A 20,932-nucleotide genomic window follows, 5' to 3' on the forward strand; every position below is an offset into this window, starting at 1 on the left:
GAGTGTTCGCGCCGCAGATACGGACGTGTGCACATGATGTTCAGTGGCACCGCTCTGGGTGCAACATCTGTATTGCAGAGCTAGGTTGCCAAGGGCATATAATGGCTCTGGAGGCTTTTCATTATTTCCACGCTTTGTTATACTGAGATAGTCATGGTTATGGTGCATCTAATGCATGTGGTCCACAGACACAGGAAGAAAGAAAAATAGGGTGCATCTAAGTAAGAGATGTGTAATTACCACTTCAGGTTCTGAAATTATGTTACATAAACACAAGTCCTGTTGTCTTATTGTGTTTGAAACCCGCCGACCAAATACATCTGTACAGAGCATCACTGCAAAACCCAGAGCCAGCTCTTAGACCGAGTTCTTTGCTTCAGTGTGAACTGACGAAGCCATGACGAGGTCAGGACAAGCCTTAAAAATGCAGGTCTGACCTCTGATCCGAGATGATTTGGGGTCCTCGTATCGCTTGGAAGCTGACTGCAACGATGCTGATGCTCCTTCTTCCCCTAGATGGTCTGGACCTTTGTGCATAGACCTAATGCAGTGCTTCTTCAAATGCCTGAAATTGATAAAAGGGTTCTGGTGGATTTTGGCCACAACCAGGCAAATTCTGCTGCCTGCATGCACAATGTGTTTAACAGCTTCTACTGCATCTTAAAGACCCAGAGGCTAACGTGCCTCAGTGGGGGTGCAAAAAAGCTGGAAAATCCTTGGTCTGACAACCTCAGGTGCTGTGATTTAACACTGGAAAATAAAACAAAAAGAAGCACAGGAAACATGAATATGCACATTTCTGCAGTTAAACGGTTAAATGGTATATTCTTTATATGAGACGTGCAATAGAATGATGTTAGCTGTCTTCTGATTTTTAAATGTGCCCTGCTTGACCAGCCGTCTGAAATGTTTATGCTTGTCTTTTCGTGTTTATTTATTATGGTCAAAGATACTAGGCAGGGGAATGTTTTGTTGGCAAACAAAGAACCCAGGACCAAAGTGAAAACAGCAAGAGTTAACAGCTCAGAGTTTCATGTATCCTTTGGAGCTTCTTTACTTAAAGCAGTGCTAGAAAGAGATATCAGAACAATGGAAAGGCGTGAAAGAATTGTGCTCTGTTTATGCTGATTAAGAGCTGAATAACTTTACTGTTACAACTTTAATGTTTACGAATTTAAAATATTGCCCACTTCTGCTACGTATGTTACATCGTGACAATTAAGATCTAGATTATTCTGATGCTCAATAGAAGCTACATGTTAGTAAGCTTGGATTGTAAAACTGGGCAATAGGCAAAGAAAAAAATTGCCAAATCAGGAAAACACAAATGCAGCAGTATTGCAGATGTCTTTTACCTGGATTGAATGATAATCAAGTAGTGGTCCTTCTGTAAACACTGGGTGCTTCATCTTTGAGGCCAATGGGACGAGGATGTCATCACAGATTTTTAGTGAAGGAATAATTACATATGTTCTTTCTGTGTATGGTACCCGTTCAGAGTTTGTTGCCAGATCTGGAAGGACCTTGCAGGTTACAGATGCCAAGTTTGATTTTTGGTGGGCTGGTGTGTGAGGGTACATCCTGACTCTGATTTTTAAGGTGAACTCAAAACGTCCAAACATGTTCCCTAGATAAATAGTGGAATTTAACAGATTGAGGCCCTCTGTAAACACAATCTGGAAGGAACTACATAGCTGAATCAGATAAATGCTGTATTTTACTGCACCAGGATTCATTGCTGTCCAGCATTTACTGGGTGGGAGGAGACAAGGGAGTGACTACAGTAGTTGTCTGTTGATGTGACAGAGTTGAGTAGATGGCTCTGGGTCCTAATTGGTTAGCTCATTGTAATACGGTTTCTGAAGCATCGTTTACTTCTTGTTTGTGTGTGTGCTGTAAGTCTCCATAGTGTGGATTGTGTTTGTGCAGTGCATGTAATGCATAGAGAACACCACCCTATCACAGTTGGAGTTGGGGGGCAGGCATTTATGGGATTGTTCTTTACCTTTTCACAAATCTTCCAATTTACTGAATATGTCATTTTTTATTGTAATACTGACTGTGTTTATTGGATTGTTAATAGGTAGGGACCCTCAGAGAACTGGTCTTTACAAAATCACATTGTTTTTTCATCTGATTTCACTGAGTTAAATCGAGGCCTGTGGCCATAGCATCTCTATAGAGTGTATAGTGAAGCACATAGATTTATTGGTATCTTCATCAGTGTCTGGAGTCTGTATGAAAACTTGCAAAAAAAAGAAGTCTTCTCTGAAACAAAGTAGTTGAATGGCTTTCACAGGATGAGGAAAATGCACATGGCCTAAACCAACATAAGACTAAGACTGGGCACATCACAGTCAGTTTGTTCTGTTTAATAAGAGGGCTAATTCCTTCATTTCACTCTTGGCATTTAAGCCAGATATTTTTCTAGTACTCTTCCTCAACTTTATAGCAAGCAAATTAAAAGCAGCTATCACAGGAGCTCAATCCTCCTTGCCTGAAATATCAATTGCAACCTAAGAAACGCTCCTGGAGACTATAAAGCATTTTTATGCCATTCTGAGGGCGTCCCTTCAAGGAGTCCCAAAAGTTGGAATGGGGAACCACACACTTGTTGAGTATATTCAATGTAATTGCATTGCTGCCCCTTTTTACCTTCAGAATGATGCAACAGTTCTTGCAGGATTGGACTGTCACTATTTAAATAGCTTTGAGAAAAAGCTCGTATGCGGAGAACAGTTCTTGTCAATATATTAATAGCTTTAATGCATTCAATATCGTATAATACTGCATGCATTTTTGTAAGGAAATTTCAGTATTTGTTTTATAATGTCTGCACCAGGCTCAAGGTTATGTGACTTATCCCGTAACATATTTCTAGGTTCTTGTCAGAAGTCCAAAATGAAAAAAGGGCTTTCAGAGAAATAATATTTTGGTTCTTTTTTTTCCCCCCTAAAATGAGACTATTCCTCTCTTTAGCCAGCTTACCTACTTTGATTATTTTTGCCATTGTGCACATCCCTGTATGTTTTCTAAGAGATGAGTTTTTTAGGAAAATACTGGGTATTTTTCTCACTGTTAAGCCTGTGCTATATACTGATGCCATGGTTACAGTGGAAACACTAATGATAAACAAGTACAAAGCTTGAAATCATGATAGCGTCTATTGTGTTAGGACGAGTAAGATAAATGTGCAAAATTCTGGTTTCTTTTGTCTGCAGAGTATTCAGCAGTTGCAAAAATGATTTTTAACCTTATGGTATGTATACTCCCTGAACATATATGTGCAGAAAGATTGAAGTTCTGGCCTAACACAGTTGTTCATATTTTACCAGATGGAAGCTTTTAAACAAAATACAGAGAGTTTTTTTTTTAAAGGAAGATCAATAATAAAAAAAAAAACCTGTTTTGGTTTCTAAAAAAGTATAGTGACAATTAAAAAGGTGGCTGCTTTTCCAGTTGTGCATCAATATAGACATAGCACAGTTAAAGTGTCAGTTTTGCAGATTTTTTAGTAATGGCTACACTGCAGTTTTAAAGAGAGCTTTGGATTACAGATTTTTCTATAAGCCAATGAAACATTATACAGAATGGCACAAGGCATTTTCAAGAGGATGTTGGTGAACTTACATTTTGGTAAATGCGAAATGCAGAACAATAAGTAACCTGAAAGTTCTCACTGAAAAAAAAAAAAAGCCTAGCTTAACTTGCAAGCTTTAGCTATATCTTCTGAGTTCGGTGATTCATGTAATAACGAAGCATGTCTTTATCTAGTTTTCTTACATTTGGCATACGTAAATGTTGCAGCTGAGTTGGTGACAGAGCTACGCTTTTATCAGTAGAATTTAAATCAGGAAGGAAAATTCCTTTAACATTTAGCCTTGTGGTTATACTTTTGTGAATTAGAACGATCGATGTTTATGTGTTTGGATGATTGGTAATATGGGTTCTGAGTTCATGTCCACTTTTCAGAGTTGACGATAGATGAAATCAGTGTAACTGGACCGATGCCAAGGACTCCATCTAAGGGTCTTAGCCATTAGCCTGACTGTGCACGAGAAAACCTATTGAGTTGTCCTAAGAAATCCTTTTGTAGGCTGAGTAGCAGAACTTACTGAATCAGTTGTAACATCACAACATTTATCAAGAAAAGCCTCTATTTCCACTGAAAATATTTTACAGCTATATTTAGGTTAATGAAACAAGTTTAATTTTCTGCTGTCTTAAAAAAAATCCCTAATGCTGTCAGGAAAGAATTAAAACACAGATTTCAATGAGATTTTCTTTGCTAGTCTTAAATGTCTGCCATTCTAGTTTTTTTTTTTCTTTCAGTGCTGATTCTTAAGATCTTTTCAAACGTACTTTTAAAAACATTCTTCCATATTTCCGTTTCATTAATGCGAAGTTAGTCATGCAGCTGTGCCACTTGCATATAGCAAGTTTATTATGAGTTAATTTTACATCTCAATAACAATTTGACGACGAGTTAGGGGAAATGAAATGGGGAAAATGCACAGCTTTACATACTCATTGAGCTGTTGAGGTACGTGTTTTTGCATCATGCTTACAGCATACCATTGATGAAATTTTCCTGTTGGAGATACTGTGTCTTGGGTCTCCAAGCTGCAGCCCATAAAGTCAGGCACCCAGGGTAATGCAGTGCTGAATGTGGTGGTGCTGACCTCTCGTCAGAGGTGTTTGACGTAAGGAGCAGATGCAAGGCAGAATATAGACAACAGCTCCTGGCTTTGAAATGGCTGGCAATAACAGTAACAAGCATGCCATGCATTAGAAAATCTAAAAGCACTTTAGAAGAATGTCAGTATTCTTTCTTCTGTTTCAGGAATTGAGAAGGAGGGCAGTAGCAGGACAAGGATTAAAACACCTCTGAGTCCTCAGTCCCGTGAGCTGTCCATTTACTTGGGAAATAAACCATTTCCTTCCAGCTTCTCCTGTCTGAATTAACAGGGAAGACTGGTTAAGGGCTTATCCGAGTGTGTTTGGGGGGACTGTTTGTTTATTTAATAGCCTTCTGCCTTTTCTTTTGCTGAAGTGGCACCTCATTTTAGTCAGTGGGTGATCTGCTATAGCTGGTGGGCAGAGAGCGGAGTGGTGATGTCTTGTCGCGGGTCAGCCTGCACGTGAACCTCTGCTTGCTCCTTACACTGTTGAAGGTTGTCGTTGGGCTAGCAGAGTGTGACTGTTGCGTATTTTCATTTTTATTTCCATCTACCAGCTGAACTCATCTGTGCTGACGGTGTTGAAAGGCCTAGGATGCAGCTTGTGAAAGCTTTACATCTCATCTAAACTGCGGTTTGTGAGCTGCTGAAAAGCGTTGTTATCAGAAGAGTATTTGTTGAAATGGAAGGGGAATTGCTGTCCCATTTGACGGATTTCTGCGTTACAAGGCTGTCACTGGGCAAGGTATATGTCAGGCCTGGGGCGTGAGCGTGAGAGAGTTAGCAGGGAGCGGCAGGGCTTCGCAGGGACTCGTGTAATTGTGAGGGTGGGTGGCTGAGAAGAGGAGATGGGAGATTTTGGAAAGCACTTTGCACAGGGTGGGGCTTCCTCGCCTTCTCCCCCGGCCTGTCTCCCTCCTGTGCCTCCTCTTTTCCCTCTCTGCTGGGGATGTGGTACAGTCGCCACGCAGCTCACCCACTCCCTCGTATCAATCCCTTTCTGCAGCTGCACAAGGCTACTCCTACTCCCTGCTAGAAATGTTCTCTCCTAGCAGCAGCTCCTGCTCACCTGCAGTACTTCCCAGCCTGCTGAGGAGCTGTAGAGGGGGAAAAAGCTGCCTCCGCAGCTACTGCTGCAGGGAGAGGGAAAGGGCAATGTGGGGAAACGGAGAGATGAGGCATGGAGAACAACCTGGAGGAGGATTATGAATAGTTGCTGCTGCCCCACATCCTCCAGCTGCCCTTTTGGCAGCAGCAGAAAGCTGCACATGTAGAAGAGACAGGGATGAGCTGGCATAGGCAAATTGACTAGTTTAGTTGATGGCCTTCTGTTGCTCATTGACCTGTATTTTTTCCCTTTTTTTTTTTTTTTTTCTTGCTTTGCTCAGTGCGTAGCTTTCAGTCTCACTTAGGTCCTGAAAAAATTGCTCAGGGCATGGAAAGTGTGTAGTCAAACATGGCTTTCGCTTAGTGTTGAATTACTTGTAGGTCAGGATTTGACCCTACAACTGGGCAGAACCTCCTCTTACTGCTGCTAATACCAATGCTGGTACTGAGTTCCTGGTGACGATAGCACTTCTACTGAGCTCTACAGAAAGTGCCTGCAGAATGAAGCTGCTAGTAACGGAGTCCAATTCATAGGTATCAGTTCTAAGCTGGGCTTTTAGGAATGTCCAAATCTGATGACAACAATTCCTACATCTTCTTGAGCCAGTTTTCAGACAGTGGATATCACTACTGCGGCTCAGGCGGTTCCATAGACCCTGTGCAGAACTTCATGGTTGTGAACAAAGCGCTGAGCTCACTGGGTTCATTGGGTTCACTGCATTTCATGCAGGCGTGTGTTTAAATTCTTTCCTGAACTGGGGCCTGTGTTCCAAGGGAAAACCGAGAATAAATACCATCTAACGACATCCTTTACTTTCATTTTACCCTTACTGATTTATTATTCTTCTGCAAATCTTGCATATGCAAGCCTGGTTTCTGCTTTCCTCAGCCATCAAAACTAAATCTCTGCCTTCCCCATCCAGAGTTCTTTAAATACTGCTGAAATGAGGATTTAAGTTGGAATTGTAGGACTTGGCCTCTAAGTACAGTTAGTTTCCACTCCCTAATTAAACTTCCATCTAAACAAACTGGTTTGGGGTTTTCAGATTTTGAAGGGGTGTGTGTGTGAATTCATTTTATAAAATGTTGGAGGTGAGATCCTTTCTGGTTGGAACTGGATGCTTGAATTCATTTCTGCTTTATCCAGTACTAGCTTAATCCCCTTTCTCTTACTCCAGTTACTAGACTGTAAGACAGAGAAAGACATCTATTCCATCCAGTTCATGGTAAGAGAGGTTTTGGAAATGACAGGGTATGCTGGTAATGGGAAGTCTGTGGTCAGAGAGGACTGAGAAGAGACTTTCCCTGCGTCCACATGGAAAGGTAGGCCTGGAACTGTCTGGATATGGAATAAGATCAGAAGTCCAAAGACAGCTTGGAAAACAGCCAGTTTGGAGGGGGAAACAAACCAACCCTTTTGTCTCTTGCAAGAAGCTAGACTGAGTAAGATCTTAAGAGCGGGGTTATCTCACTTGCCCTTTTGAGTCATGCAGATTGAAGCAGTTACAGGGGATTCTACCAGCTGAGGGCAAAGCAGTCATTGCAGAAGGCTGACAAGAAGTTTCAACCTCGTGTTTTGTAAGCAACTGCTTTCCTGTTTGGCAGGCAGTCACTAGAAGATTTTAGATGTATATTCGGCAATATTAAGTATGAAACTGCAACTGTAAAACTTCTAAATAATTTTAGAGATTGGGTAACTTTAATGATAGTTATCTACTTTATATTGTAGTAAAGCAAAATGCAAATGAATAGGATTTAAGAACATCTGCAGAATTGTTACCTACTCTGATCATTAGTCACAGTCAGTGGCTTGAATTCCTAGTAAAGGTGATTTCTGAGTGTCCTTTTGCTTATATACCTCTATGAGTTAAAAAAAAATAAAATAAATTGTCATTGCTGTGATTTAACAGAAATTACAGAAACCAAAATCTCACATGAGTCCGAACAGCACAGCTGAAAAACCGAGTGATATTGGCACATTGCCATTAAATCTAACAGGAGTTTTAATGTTTATTTTATTGGAAGAAGCATTAGAGACATACTACATAGTTCTGTGAACTTTTTTTTTTTTTTTTTCCTCCCCCCACAGAACTCAACACACAAGCCCTCTTTAGGGCTTGAATTGTTGAGGAACAGAAGTAAAGAAAGACCATTGCTTTTAGAATTAAAAGAGGCAAAGTTTGATTCCATCAGAGGCTTGCAGGCAGCCATTTCTGCTTTATATCAGCTAACTTGAGTTGATTTAATTGTTACAGACAATAGGATCATTTTGGTTGTTTCTGGTGTCCTGCTGGGCAATTTCATCACAGGCAGGAACAAAAAGGCATAAATAATGGCTAGATGTTACCAAATAAATTTCATGTCTGTATTGTTTGAACAGCCAGCCCTCATCATACCTCTATATACAATTCCCTTAAATGAAGCATAGGCAAACTTAAATTGTGTTTCAAACTTAGTATCTTTCAGTACTCAACAGTATCAATACGTATCAGGCTTCTTATTCTGGGTGACCAGGATTTCTTGCACATTTTAGAACCTTTCATTTTTCAGGAAGTTGGCCTTTTTGATAGGATTAAAAATATATTGCCTTGCCAAATGTTAGAAGTTATAAGTATCTTTAGATAAATAGTGAAGGGGCAACAATGAAGCAGACACAGTGGTGGCGGAGACGTGAAGTGAAGACTGGTGCATATTCTGCAAAGGTGATGAGGAAATGATTGTAATTATATTGCTTTGTTTCATGCATAGAAGCCAGCATGACATAGTGTTTTCTCCTTCCTTGTTTTCTTTCAGTTTCGTCATCTGTTCTGGCTTCATGCTGCTAATTCTCTGTCTTTCTTTATCTCTTCTGGATTCAAGATGGTCAAGAAATGATAGAATGACCTTTACAGGATTGCATAAAATTTTGTTGTTTGCAATATTAGCAGGCTACATGAATGAAATGCCCTGCTATAGATCTCTACGGAGACCTATTGCAAATACAGTCTTGCTGGGACTGTATTTACTTATCATATAAGATTTTGTGGCATCTGTCAACTTCATTTTACTTCAAGGAGAGGTTGATCCACAGTCAATGAAAGCAACGAGTGAGAATGGTTTGGAAAAGGAAAGGCTCAATGTCACATGTGCTGCAATCACTTTGTTCTTTTTCGTACATGGTTCTAGTTGGATTAATTGAGAAATCTTTTTTTTTTTTTTCTCCTTTCCTTCTGAGTTTCCTTGCCTTTTCCTTTCCTGTTACTCTGGATTGGCACCTCTAGAGCATTTGAGCTCATGACCCACTTCTTTTCCCCTCAATCAACTGCTATCACCAAGTCCTTGTGTCCCGCCTGCCAGTTTTAGCTTTACCTTCATTTTTCTTGTTATTGCTTCCCTCTATATCTTTATTGCTTTTATTCCCATCACTCCATCGCTCCCTCTCCTTGTCACTCCGGTGGACCAGTGAGCTCCTCATGTCAGTAGGACTTAGAAGCACCTTCAGTGCCCAAAGCTCTCAGAGTTTTGCCCGGCAGTTCTCATCCCCGGCATATCCCCACTGAACTTCTCAGCAAGCAGCAGGGAAGTAACCCAACAGACCAGTGGCTGTCTGAGCAGTTATCTTCAATCAGAAGTGATGCACTGAATTTCCAGTTAGTTACGCTACAGAAGTGGTTGAAGAAAGAAATGTAGTATGGTAGCTTTGAGCTTCAAGCAAAATTTTCTGGTTTTAGTAGTCAGTGGGGTGTTGAGGGAAGATGATCAGACACTGGAAATTGGACTTTCCCAAGCAATGGAAACAGTGTTACAAAATTTTAATTGGTACTGACTATTGGAATTTGGAGCATCTCCTAATCACAGAAAATACCTGATATTGTTTTTATTATTATTATTATTAAACAAAATTATGGTTTCTGTCTTCAAAAAGTTACAGTTCACACACAAGTCAAGAGAAAGCAGGTTGAAATAGTAAGACAATACTTACATTGGTTCAGCTTTGCTTGGTGTCCCTAACTCAAAATCTCAAGGGGAGAGGCAATAGTGGAAATTTTACTCCAGCTCTGTGGAGATACTGATGCTCTGTACAATGTAGTGTTTCTCCTCAAGGAGCTGACAGCACTTATGATCTAGTCCCTGGTTCCCAAATTTCTAGGCATTTCCGAGTATCCCATATTGCTTTAAGAATGTTTGAGATCACCCCCTCTTAGGGAACTACTGGATTTTTCCATGTAATTCAATGAAAGCTGTCATTAACTGTATTATTACATTTGAGCTTTTTTCTTTATCAGTAGCGGGGTAGAGCACTGCCAGTGCAGTAATCAAACACAGGCACAATATATAGGGTTAATGATAAGTACTAATGTCGCTGGGCTGAGATAAGCTGTCTTAAGTTTCATTCCACTCCTGTGCTCTTTGTGCCAGCCAGTTCTCAGAGCCGTGTCAAGGCTCTGAGAGGAGGAAAGAAACAAGAAGAGTTTTATTAACCTCTTACCATGATTTTGTAGCAATGTTACCCATTGTATCAGAAGCAAGTGACAGCACTTTCCACCAAAAAAAAAGAGCAAAGCCTTGCCTTGTAGCTCTTTCTGGTGACCTTTATGCAATACTTTATTTTTATGTATATATAGTGAAGTCCATTACGTTAAAAAGAATATTGGTTTAGTGGTCACATTTAGGAGGTGGCTCTGCATATGCATTTTTTATAAGGCCACATAAAAAGTTTTACAATAAAAAATAAACTAGACTGATTTTTAACAATTCCCTGCTGCGTTATCAGTCCAGACACCATCACCTACACAAACTCCTGCGATCTCTTTAGGTGCTCTTTCCTTGCCGGTTCACACAATTCCTTTCATCTCTTTTGTCCGTTTGTTGCAAGATGCCTCAGGTATGGGTTCTTATATTGCCTATCATGGGATAGGGATGCTGGGTCCTGATCCTTTTTAAAGGTACTCGCTTTCCAACAGTATTATGGTATAGAAAAATAGATCAGTGCAGTCGCGCTCTGTTTGTCATAGACATGGACAGCGCAAAAAGCAAAACATTTTCTTTGTTGGTTTTGTTGGTAAGTAGATGTGTGAGTAAGTGAAAAAATAAAAATACCTTAAAAATACAAAAAAGGTTCAAGTCTGTAGTGTGTGCCATATGCTAATGACTGGGGGCAGGCAGGACTTAATTTGGCCTACGTGCCAATTAAAAGCTGATGTTTTTGTACTAATTTTAATGGGAATTTCTTTGAGTGATATCTTGTGTTCCTGAAACCATTGAGAGTGCTTGTATGATTCAGTTGTGTGCGCAGGGATTCCACTGGGCTGCCAGACGCTTGGAGAGGTGGGTAGTTACATATCCATCCCTTGTATGTTTCATGCTGCACTTTACGTATTTCTCAGAATTGAGGCCTGCTGTAAATTTCGCAAATATGTGGAAGTCACTGAACAATTTAAGCTCCCAGTTCAGCATTCTTTTGAAAATGTTACCCAGCTGTCTTTCCATCAGTGATTATTTCAGTCTATTATCTGTAGTAAGCTTGGTTTTGAAATTTTTTGAGTCTGTCTACAAGTGCCTGGTGAACTGCTTGTGAGTGTGCTCTTCAGAAAGGTCAGTCTTTTTCTGTGGGATTTCTTGTCAGTTTGGTACATGCATTTTTGTTTTCTTCCAATTTATATTGTTCAGAGAGTTGTCTCTGACATACTTCGTTGATAAAAACAATAGTAAATCACTGGATATTTGAAAAAAAAAAAAGAACTCTAGCCTTCCTTTAATGTACTCTGGACATCAAACTGACAGGCTCTAACATGCCCCAAGTATTACTTTTTATTTAAAATGTGTGCACACTCTCCAGCCAAGCACTATTTTGCTGTACCAGTGTTACTAATACCGTAAAGCTTTCAAGATCCTTAATATAATTCAACGTTTATATTTTTTAAAATAAGATTAATAATCAGATGTGAATTGTGAGAACGTCATTTTGGCTTTTATGCTGTTCCTGGAGGACTGAGGTAACAACAACAACAACAAGCCTCTGAAATTGAAGGCAGGCATGCTGAGAAATAGAGACAGTTCTGGTGAAGCCTCTTTGCCCTGCGGCCATCTCCCGCTGTGACTGTATAGGCTTCCCGTGTTTGGGACCTGGGTGTAATTGTGGCTATGATCAGTAAGACAAATTGCAGGCCGAATATTTTGTAGAACTGCCAAAATGTCTGCAGCTCTTCCAGCAACTGTGAATCAGTCCTGTGCCCTGCTTGCAGACTAGCAAGTAAATTTTGTGTCCCAGCACCAGTGTGCTGGTCTGCAGAGCACCTTTGTGCATGGTTAGTCAACTTTATGATGCAAATAATGGGATGTCTCTGAGACATTTTATGCACCTGTGAAAATTTACGTGATGCTAGTGTTATCCCCAGTAAGAGAAGAGTGAGGTGCTGGAGTCTTCACAGTGTGTGGATGCATACATACATTTTGGTAGGGTGACAGTTTTGAATGTAGGAGTTATTATTTTCTCTTTGGTAACGTTCATAATGTCTTAGGCAGTGCAGAAACAAAATTCATAGTTCCTTCCTGAAGGAGCTTATGCTGTAAAATCAGGTAACTTATTATCTCACTTTCGGATAATAAACTACAACATAAGATCTATAAAGTTTTTTTTCTAGCTTTATATCAAGACGGAAGTGAAGTACAGAAGCTGTAGAAAACGCGTAACAAAATACAAATCTATGCTTTTCGGAACAGCAATATGCGAAAGAAATGAATGGTGTTATTCCAACTTCATAAAAATATATTTGATGGCTCCTGGAGAAGGAGTGATTGTCTAACTGACTAGTTAAGGGAGTGTTTTTATTGACATGAGTCAGCAAAGAAAGAGGCTAAAGCTTAAGTTGTGTGCCAAACCAAGCAGCATGTAAATAAAACGGACAGTCAACGATATGAAGCCACTTTGTAATATACTGGCTTACACAAAGAAATTATTTGCAGCAGGCTTTACTGAAAAAAAGTTTCAAACTGACATAGCATGTGAAAACATGAAAATAGCTATTGTTGGTATTATTTTGTTTCCTCAGTGTTTGTAGTAACAGGTGAGGTTGGCAAATTCTTTTTTACAGTGCACAAAGTGCACTGCTCCTGCTCCTGATTACTTTACGGTCTGAAGTCTTAGTGAGCCATGTGATAATGTGTAAGAACTTCATCATAATCTTGCATGATGTGAACTGGTCAGACAAGTTTTCATGCACCTAGTTGTCCTGTGTCTACTTGTGATATAACGTGTTATCTCCTCTCTCCTCTGTAATTTTTGCCTTTATTTCCATTCACATAATTCCTTCAGCCAAATGAGGATGTCAGTAATAAGCAACGCTGGGATGGACACTCACTCATAACACAGATATAAATCTTCTTATAAAATGAATAGCCCAAGAGTTTGTATTAATGGTTCCAAGGGAGTCCTTTGTCTGCTTTAGATTTACACGTGGTGATACATAGATCTTATCTGTCTTAGGTAGTAATGAAATTCATTAGCAAAATATCTGAGTCTGGAGAATCTTGAGCGTAGTCATCTTCGCAGCTTTCCTAAGAGGAAGTGTAATGGATGGCGAAACTATCTATTCCTCCATGTCACCTGGAAGGATGGCACAAGCTTTATTACGTTTTTCTTCTCATAGCTTTGCAATGGAGGTATCGTTATCCTCATTTGTACAGAGGGGAGCCTCAGGCTGAGACCTAGGTTCCTGAAATGAGGCTGCTTCAGCTGCTTTTGAGCTGGGAGGCTGCTGTGGATGAGTAGTTGGGGGCAGTAACAGCTTTACTGTTACAACGAAAAAATTAGCACCTAGAGGTATGCTGCATGCATGCACTTGGAGGATCTCATGTATGGAGCCTGTCTGCTCACGAATGTAGTACATTGGCTGTCAAATGAACTGAATACTTGGACATGCAAATCCCTTTTATATTTAGAACTAAATGTTCTAAGCACCTTTGTATGTTGTCATCCTAACTCATCATGGTTTATTTCATTTATAATCCCATAACTGCAGTTAATATGGTAGAAGACAACTGCAGACAAAACATAAAGGTGAAGGCTTTGTTGCTTGATTGTTCATGCACTTCTGTTTGGATCACTCAACTGAAGAAACAGAACTTTAATTTTCCATTTTTAGGGACTTGCCTTGTATGCTAGCAGTAGGAGTGATAGGTTTTTACAGACGGGCTGAGGATCATACAGTTGGAGCTGTGTGAGGAAGGAGTAAGTGCAGCTGGTGAGTGCTGAGGAGCAGCTGTGCTGGGCAGCAGGGCCTGATAGCCCAGCACCTGAGTGTGTTTATAAAACAGATACAGCAAAGTTAGATTGGTGTTGCCTGCCTGGCAGACTGCTGGCCTGTGGTTTACACAAAGCTGTCCCTGGTTTTGAAAAAGCCACAGAGTCAGCAGGCCGGATATGCTAACATGTCTTGGGGTTACCATGTTATGCTTCAGGATTGAACCTGAGCAGGATAAATTTGATGCAGATTATAGCAATGGGGGTTTTATGAATTTGAGAAAGAGGGATTCAGTGGAAATTAAAAGGAGGTGACAGTTTAGTTACTTGAAATAGCTTTGCAAAGTTAGTAGTTATTTACTCTATTTGGAGCTCCCATCAGGAGAGGGAACACCACAGCATACCTGCTGTAATTGTTTCACAGTGGAGAAGTGGCATTCTGTTGTGTCTCTTGATGCTGTGTGTACATTACTGAGCTTCCTTATCAGTGTACAGTTAACACCTGGACTTGTAAACATAATGAAGGTTTTTACTTAGTCTTTTCATCTGAAAGTAATTCTCCAGACACTACAGAAAAAAGTGTCAAAATGTGGATTGTTATGGTCCATCACACTAGAAGTAGTCAGTGACTGGAATATCAGTTTTGTGGTATAATGTAGACATGAAGGCACTGGAGTACAAAGGTGTTGAATTCGTGGCTTCAGTTACTTTGAATTTTTATCTGTTCATGAGAATTGACTTTAAACTTATGGCTTAAGCATTCCTGTATGGCCGTGAAAAATTTAATATTGACTTTGCAATACATTGGTCAATGATCTACAGCAAGAAATCACTACTCTGAGAGTATAGTCTTCTCTTGGATCTGCTTGATTTCAAATACAGTTGGCTGCTGAATTTCCATCAGAATAGTGGCTTCAGGGAGTAAGTTAACAGCCTTATTTCTTACTGTAGGCTTATAACAATGTGATGCCTTTGGCTGCAGAGAAGCTATATTTTTCTTGCACTATCATTATGCAGACATGAGAAAACATGGTGCCTGAATACAAACAATTGTTTGAATTCTCTTGGTGTAACACGTTTACTTTCCTTTTGGTGCAGCAAAACTGATTAAGTATGAGCTTTGTTAAGAAAGAATGCTTTGAATGAATGCTAGAATTGAGTGAATGCTAGATGAATACAGATTTCTTTATTAATATTGTTGGCAGGTCCGCTGTACAATGTGAGACTGTATCAGTCATCGCCACTTCAATGTGAAGTTAACATTTGTGTCCTCACTTCTTAAAATATAAATGTAGTACATTAGATGTTCATCTCAAGGCTGACAAGTTTCAGCAGCAAAAAGGAGAGTGTGTAGGACAGATATCCAGCAGTCCTGACAGCATCTCTGCTCAAAAACTGGGTTGCCAGTAAGAGGGGTAATCAAAGACCCAGGGCGGATAGCTCCTCTGTGCCTCGGAAGTCCCCCTGTCCAAAATCTCACTTCCCATGTTCCAGGGCTTGTACCTTCAACCCCACTAACTCAATGCTACTTTCCTTCAACCCTGCTATCCTAAGTGATAACTGCCTTTCCAATACCCCTTTCCTCTTATACTCTACTGTCCCAGTGGTACTTGCTGTCACTGTTTCATCGGTTGCTGTTAGTGTCTCCTCACATGAGAAGTACCTCACTTCTGCTTCTGACAGAATTTAGAAATCATTCTGACAGGCTGCATTTATAAAAACTCCTGTGAGGGATCCTGGTTCAGAGAAAGAGGATGTAAAAATGCCAAGGAAAGACAGATGTGATAGCCTGATTTAAAAAAAAAAAAAAGGAAAAAAAAGGAAAGTTGGTTTTGGATTAGAATAACTTTTAATATATGAGGGTAGGGAGGGATTAAATAATTTATCCTTATTTGTTTCGGCACATGTGTCCAACCCATGCTTGATTTTCTTTACTAGTAGGAATCTAGAAAAGTAGACGCTATTCTCTACCACCTGTGTGTTCTTTTTTCCCTGGAGAAAGAGAGGCTGGTAGCAGCTTTAATTACAGTTAACATATTTAATCACTACAAAGCTTAATTTGAAGACCTACTTTGTTACAGCATGTTTCCCAGTGGCTTGATCCAAATGTGCTTGTACTTCTAGTGTTATAGTGGGTAAAACACGTTAAGGCTTTGAATGCATGTTATAGGAAGAGGTTATATTGACTGGAAGGGGACACGTTGGGCAGTCTCCCTTTTAGGGCTGTCTGAATGATACCTGTGTGAAAGCAGATACAGTAGGAAAATATGTTATTCAAGGAGAACAAAAGCAAGGGTATGTCAAGGCTAAGGCGACTCAATTGAGTTATTACTGGCTCTTATTAGCATGCCTGAAAAAAGTAATGTTCTTTGCTTCAGCTGGGTGGCCCTCGGAAAGGGGAGAGATTCTTTCCTGCCTTTTGAAATCATCAAAGAATATGAGAGTAATCATTTCCAAAGTTATCTCTGTGTCGGAAAGCCTCACTGTTCAGGATAAGCCAGGGTAAACAAAGGACAAATAGGAAGTGACTTTTAAAAAGTATGGATTTGAACCTGTGAGATGCTGAGTGTCTCCAGTGAAATGCTGAGCTTGCTTGATTTCCAGTAAGCTTTTGGCTCTCAGTTCTGACAAGATCAGGTCCTAAGATTACATCTACTCTCTGAAGTAAAATCGTGTTACTGCTGTCAGCTTTTTCTGGGGGGCAACATTGCTTGCAGTGCACATCATCAGTGCTCGGTATGCACACAGACATACTCGAGGAAAGACAGAAGCTGATCTACAGGGACTATATCGCTTTCACATTTTAGTTGTTTGTCTTCTCTACTACTGAGAACTCCGATAAGAAAATGAGACATCAGAGGGTAAAGCAAAATACCAGATGCGTACTTGCAAAAGGAAAAAAACCTTCTTTATTTTTGCTCCCTTGTTTAGGAGCATTTCTACATGTTTTGTTTTCTTTATCTAGAATGAAATAATACAGATTTGTGTAATACTTTTCATCAGTAGATTTCTAACGGGATATCACTTCAATGAATGTGTTGGATATGCAATGAAGACCACTGGGTAAAGGATCCTGTAGTGGTGCTTTCAGGTGAATTGCAAAGCCATTCATGTTTAGCTTTGTTGACTTCAGTGGAACCATTTGTGGTGTGTGGGCATCTCTGATGGCCTGTAAGGAGATTCAGAGCTTGCCCAGGGTATTTGAATTAGACTCCTCCTTTCCCACTAACGCATATTTTACTGTCTGTGTGCGGTTAATTTGCTAACGCTATTCTGAGTGCAGTCATTGTTGGCATTATTTGAACTAAGGGTGGGTATAATGAGACTTCACTGCTAGTCATGCTGAAGGAGAGAACTACCTGTTTCTTCATAGTTTCTCAAAGTTATGCAAGGAAATCCATGTGCTCTGAGCATCAGCTGAGAAATGTATATACAAGATTCAGACCAATTCAGTCTTTTCATGATTTATTACTGTTACGATGAGCAAGTGGTTAAAATTTTTACATCTGGTTATTGCAGCTCAATCTGAAAGGGTACTGAAGTGCATAGTGACATGACAGAAGCAAGGCATGGTTCCTTTTCTTTTGGCTGAAATATTAAATCTGTGCTAATGTATGGAAGGCTTGGAAAATCTTGAGTAAAACATGTTTTTATTAAATAATACCTTTCCCAGTTTTGTTTTCTGTGGCCTGAATAAAACTTTTGCATTCATTCACTCTTCCAGCATAGGGATTATAAATAAACTGGAGGCAGAGGGGAGGAAAAAATAGACAGTCTTTTAAAAGAAACAGTGTTTAATTCTACAAAAGCTCCTGCCTCAGGCTTCAGTGCTCAAAGTTTCATCAAACAGGTTCTTCTACCTCTGTTTCCTCATTCTTCCTGAGAAGAGTCAAGCTGACCATGCTCATTTAATCGTGAGGCCTCAGCCTTCCTTGTGCTCCACAGAAACCTACGAGTGTCTCCATGCCTGTGGACCAGCAGCACCCAGAAAATATCCAAAGTACAGATCCTGAGCTGCAGTTATTTGGCAGGGAAGGGGGTGAATTGTTTTCTAGGACAGCTTTACTTTTTTTTTTTTTTTCCTCCCCACTAGATGCATGGTGACACCTTCTGGGAGGCCACACGGAAGCTGCACCAAATTTAGCAAGCAAGAAAGGAAGTTACTTCTTTGGAGAGGAGGAAGTTTCCTCTCCAGCCTGGGGAGCCTTGCTTCTCATCATGCAATGATGAAAATCAGCCAGGATGGTTCTTAACACAACAGAAAATAGCACCAAGGACAAACCTGGGAAATATGACATATTCCTTTAGTTAGGTATCATCATCATGTGGGAGAACTCGGTGTTTCTCACCTTGGCCCAAGGGTGATGTTAATACTGAGAACATGGTTGAGGGACAAGGGAGCTATCCCAACAGCTACATTTCTAGGCTTCTTTCTCGTCAGGGTATATTTCCATTACATCTTCTTAAACCCAAGTATTGATTTCAGACTTCCCTGGATAATACCGGTAAGGATAACGCCCACTGAAACATTTCCAGACTGTCCTTTGAATCTCTGAATTCTCAGCCTTAAAATAAATGTGCTTCAAACAGTGTCTACTCTGAGAAAAGAACTGAAGTCTTACTGTTGACCGTACTGAAAGGGTCAAAATTAGTCGAATACTAGGAATTAATTTGGAAGTGGAAGATATGACTACCCGTGCTGCAGCCAGGACTGCAGTGATCAAGAATTGGGAAAGAACTGCTCGCAGTTTGTTTACCAATACAATAAGTAACTGTGTGATATTTTTGGCTTGCAAAGTTTCTGCTTCAAAAAGGGAGGCCAGAAGCCAATGGAGCTTAAAAAATACCTTGTGCTGAGTTTGAATGCTAGGGCTAAGCGCTCCCATTGTTTCCCCAAGCGTTGAGCAAGAAAAAGAGCCACATTTGCCCCCTTCCTTATTTTCCCCAGTATCTGTGGAATAAATGATGTCTGAAGGAGGGATGCTACCCACACTCTTAATCCTCTTTTACGCTGAGAAAGACAATTAATAACCAGCGATGCCTCAGGTAATTTGGCTTGGTTCATTGCGCACTGTGGAGCCCCCTGTCTGCAGGAGTGCAGCTGGAGGTCTCGTGTGAGAGGTGGTGTCCTACAGAGGTGCAGCAGCTGGTAGCGGGGAACACAAAGCACAGCATATGTGGACTGGTGTTTGGAAAGATTTTGAAATCAGTGTGTGCATCTGGGGGTCTGATGGGGGAACAGAGCGCTTCTCTTACATGGGGAAGGTAAAGCTCAGCCCTTGTTCTTCTCACACCCTTGCTTTCTATCAGAAAGTGTAAATCAAAGCTGTCTGACACTCTGGGTAGCACTGCCTGAGTGGAGAGAGGAGGGGAGAAGAAACCTGGGGTCATAACAGCAACCGTAAAAAAATGAAGAACGTCTGGAAATACCACAGTATTACCTCAGAGAAATACGTATCCCTGATAAATGAGCCTTGGTATTGTTTCTCAAATGCTTACAAGAAATGTACCTTTGCAGGCTGTGTTGCAGCCCTCTGTGGTCTTAATACATTGATCTGCCTGTGGTGTGATTGTGTCACCCGGCTAACACAATTCTCTCGCAGGATACACTGCAGGGTTATTAGACTGCACCTACATTATTCCATACTATATGATGTATTCAACTTGTTTATATATATGGACTTCACTGCTCCATATGCCTTTGCCACCAAGGGCTTAGTACGTTACCTACCAAATTGTGTGGGCTGTTCTGATACCTACAGTGCTGATCAGTATCTCATCCTCAGACGGCTGTGCTTCCGAACATGGGCCGAGGGTAGACAGAGGGGGGGATTCGGAAGACGTCCTTGCTGATCTGGTTATTCAATAATTGCCCACTAGGAGGTTTCTTGCACCTTTGCTCAGTGTGTTTTGAGGGGGTTACTGAGAGGTTTCTTCACTCTGCAGACCACTGATGAAAGTATGGCAGTTCCTGTTTGCCATCTGAGGCTGTCGGAGGTAACGGTTGTAAGTCCTTATCAATGGAAAACGTGGTTTTCTATTTTTTTTTTTTTTTCCTAGCTGGTGTGTTTGATCACTGGCTGCTTTGATTAACCAGTTCTGGGGCTTAAAGTGAGACATTGTTTTTTCCATTCTTTGTAGTGTTTTTGGCAAGGGCTGGAGAAAATATAGTTACTGCTCCCTTTTCTGTTTGAGTTCATTTTGTTCTCTGCTCTTTGTGCTCAACTACAAAATGAAATGCTTGCAAATAAACTAAATATTAAAACAAAACTCAAAAGTACTTTATATTCTCTCCTCACAGAGCTTGTGTAAAAATAAATAGAAACAGATCATTTTGGGAAAATATTTCTTCCCCCCCCACTCCTGAAAATAAAGCAGTCTCTCCATTATTGAAATTTTCTGCAAAGTAAACCACAAGCAGTCAGGCTGAGTGCAAACAGCTACAGGATGATAGCATTGTTTTTGTTGTTGTTGGGCTTTGGTGTTTTGTTTTGTTTTTTACTGCAGCTTTGGCCATTACAAATCAAACCGCTAAAAACACAGCAGTGTTATTTTGAAAATGCACAACATATTCATCTCAGACCAGGAAGTGAGGTGTTGTCCTTTTAAAGCCTGATATACAGAAAAGGGTATTTCTGACGCATGACCTTCAGTGAACAGGAATTCCTCTACTCAAAATCTCATCCTTACCATGAACTTCACTGCCACAATTCATCCTCTCACAGCTGTGTGAAAAGTGACATATCATGGAAAAAACAGGGCTTTGAGAGATTTTGATCTTATTTTCTTAAATAAATAACAAGGGCTTGCAAAATACAGATCATGAGGTTTTGCTGAAATGTTTTGTGTGTAAATAAATGCACTTTCAGGTTACAAGAGGTTTGGTTTTGTTCTTTTTTCTCTCCAGTAGAGTTCATTAGTTGTT

General features: G+C 40.3%; 1 protein-coding gene across 4 annotated transcripts in view; it reads left to right on the plus strand.

The window, feature by feature from the left end:
* The window catches only part of PRKCE (protein kinase C epsilon), a 301,037-nt gene that overhangs the window by 2,336 nt on the left and 277,769 nt on the right, over positions 1 to 20,932 (plus strand). The window contains exon 1 of one of the 4 annotated variants that reach the window (XM_080588245.1): positions 7 to 20,004. The exons of the other annotated variants lie outside the window; for them this stretch is intronic. Coding sequence (XP_080444371.1) covers positions 19,969 to 20,004 — 36 coding nt within the window. The 5' untranslated portion in view covers positions 7 to 19,968. Of the gene's footprint in view, positions 1 to 6; positions 20,005 to 20,932 lie in introns of those variants that run through there. 4 annotated transcript variants of the gene reach the window in all.

Source organism: Anser brachyrhynchus (genome assembly GCF_964034855.1).
Source record: "Anser brachyrhynchus genome assembly, chromosome: 3".
Classification (NCBI taxonomy): domain Eukaryota; kingdom Metazoa; phylum Chordata; class Aves; order Anseriformes; family Anatidae; genus Anser; species Anser brachyrhynchus.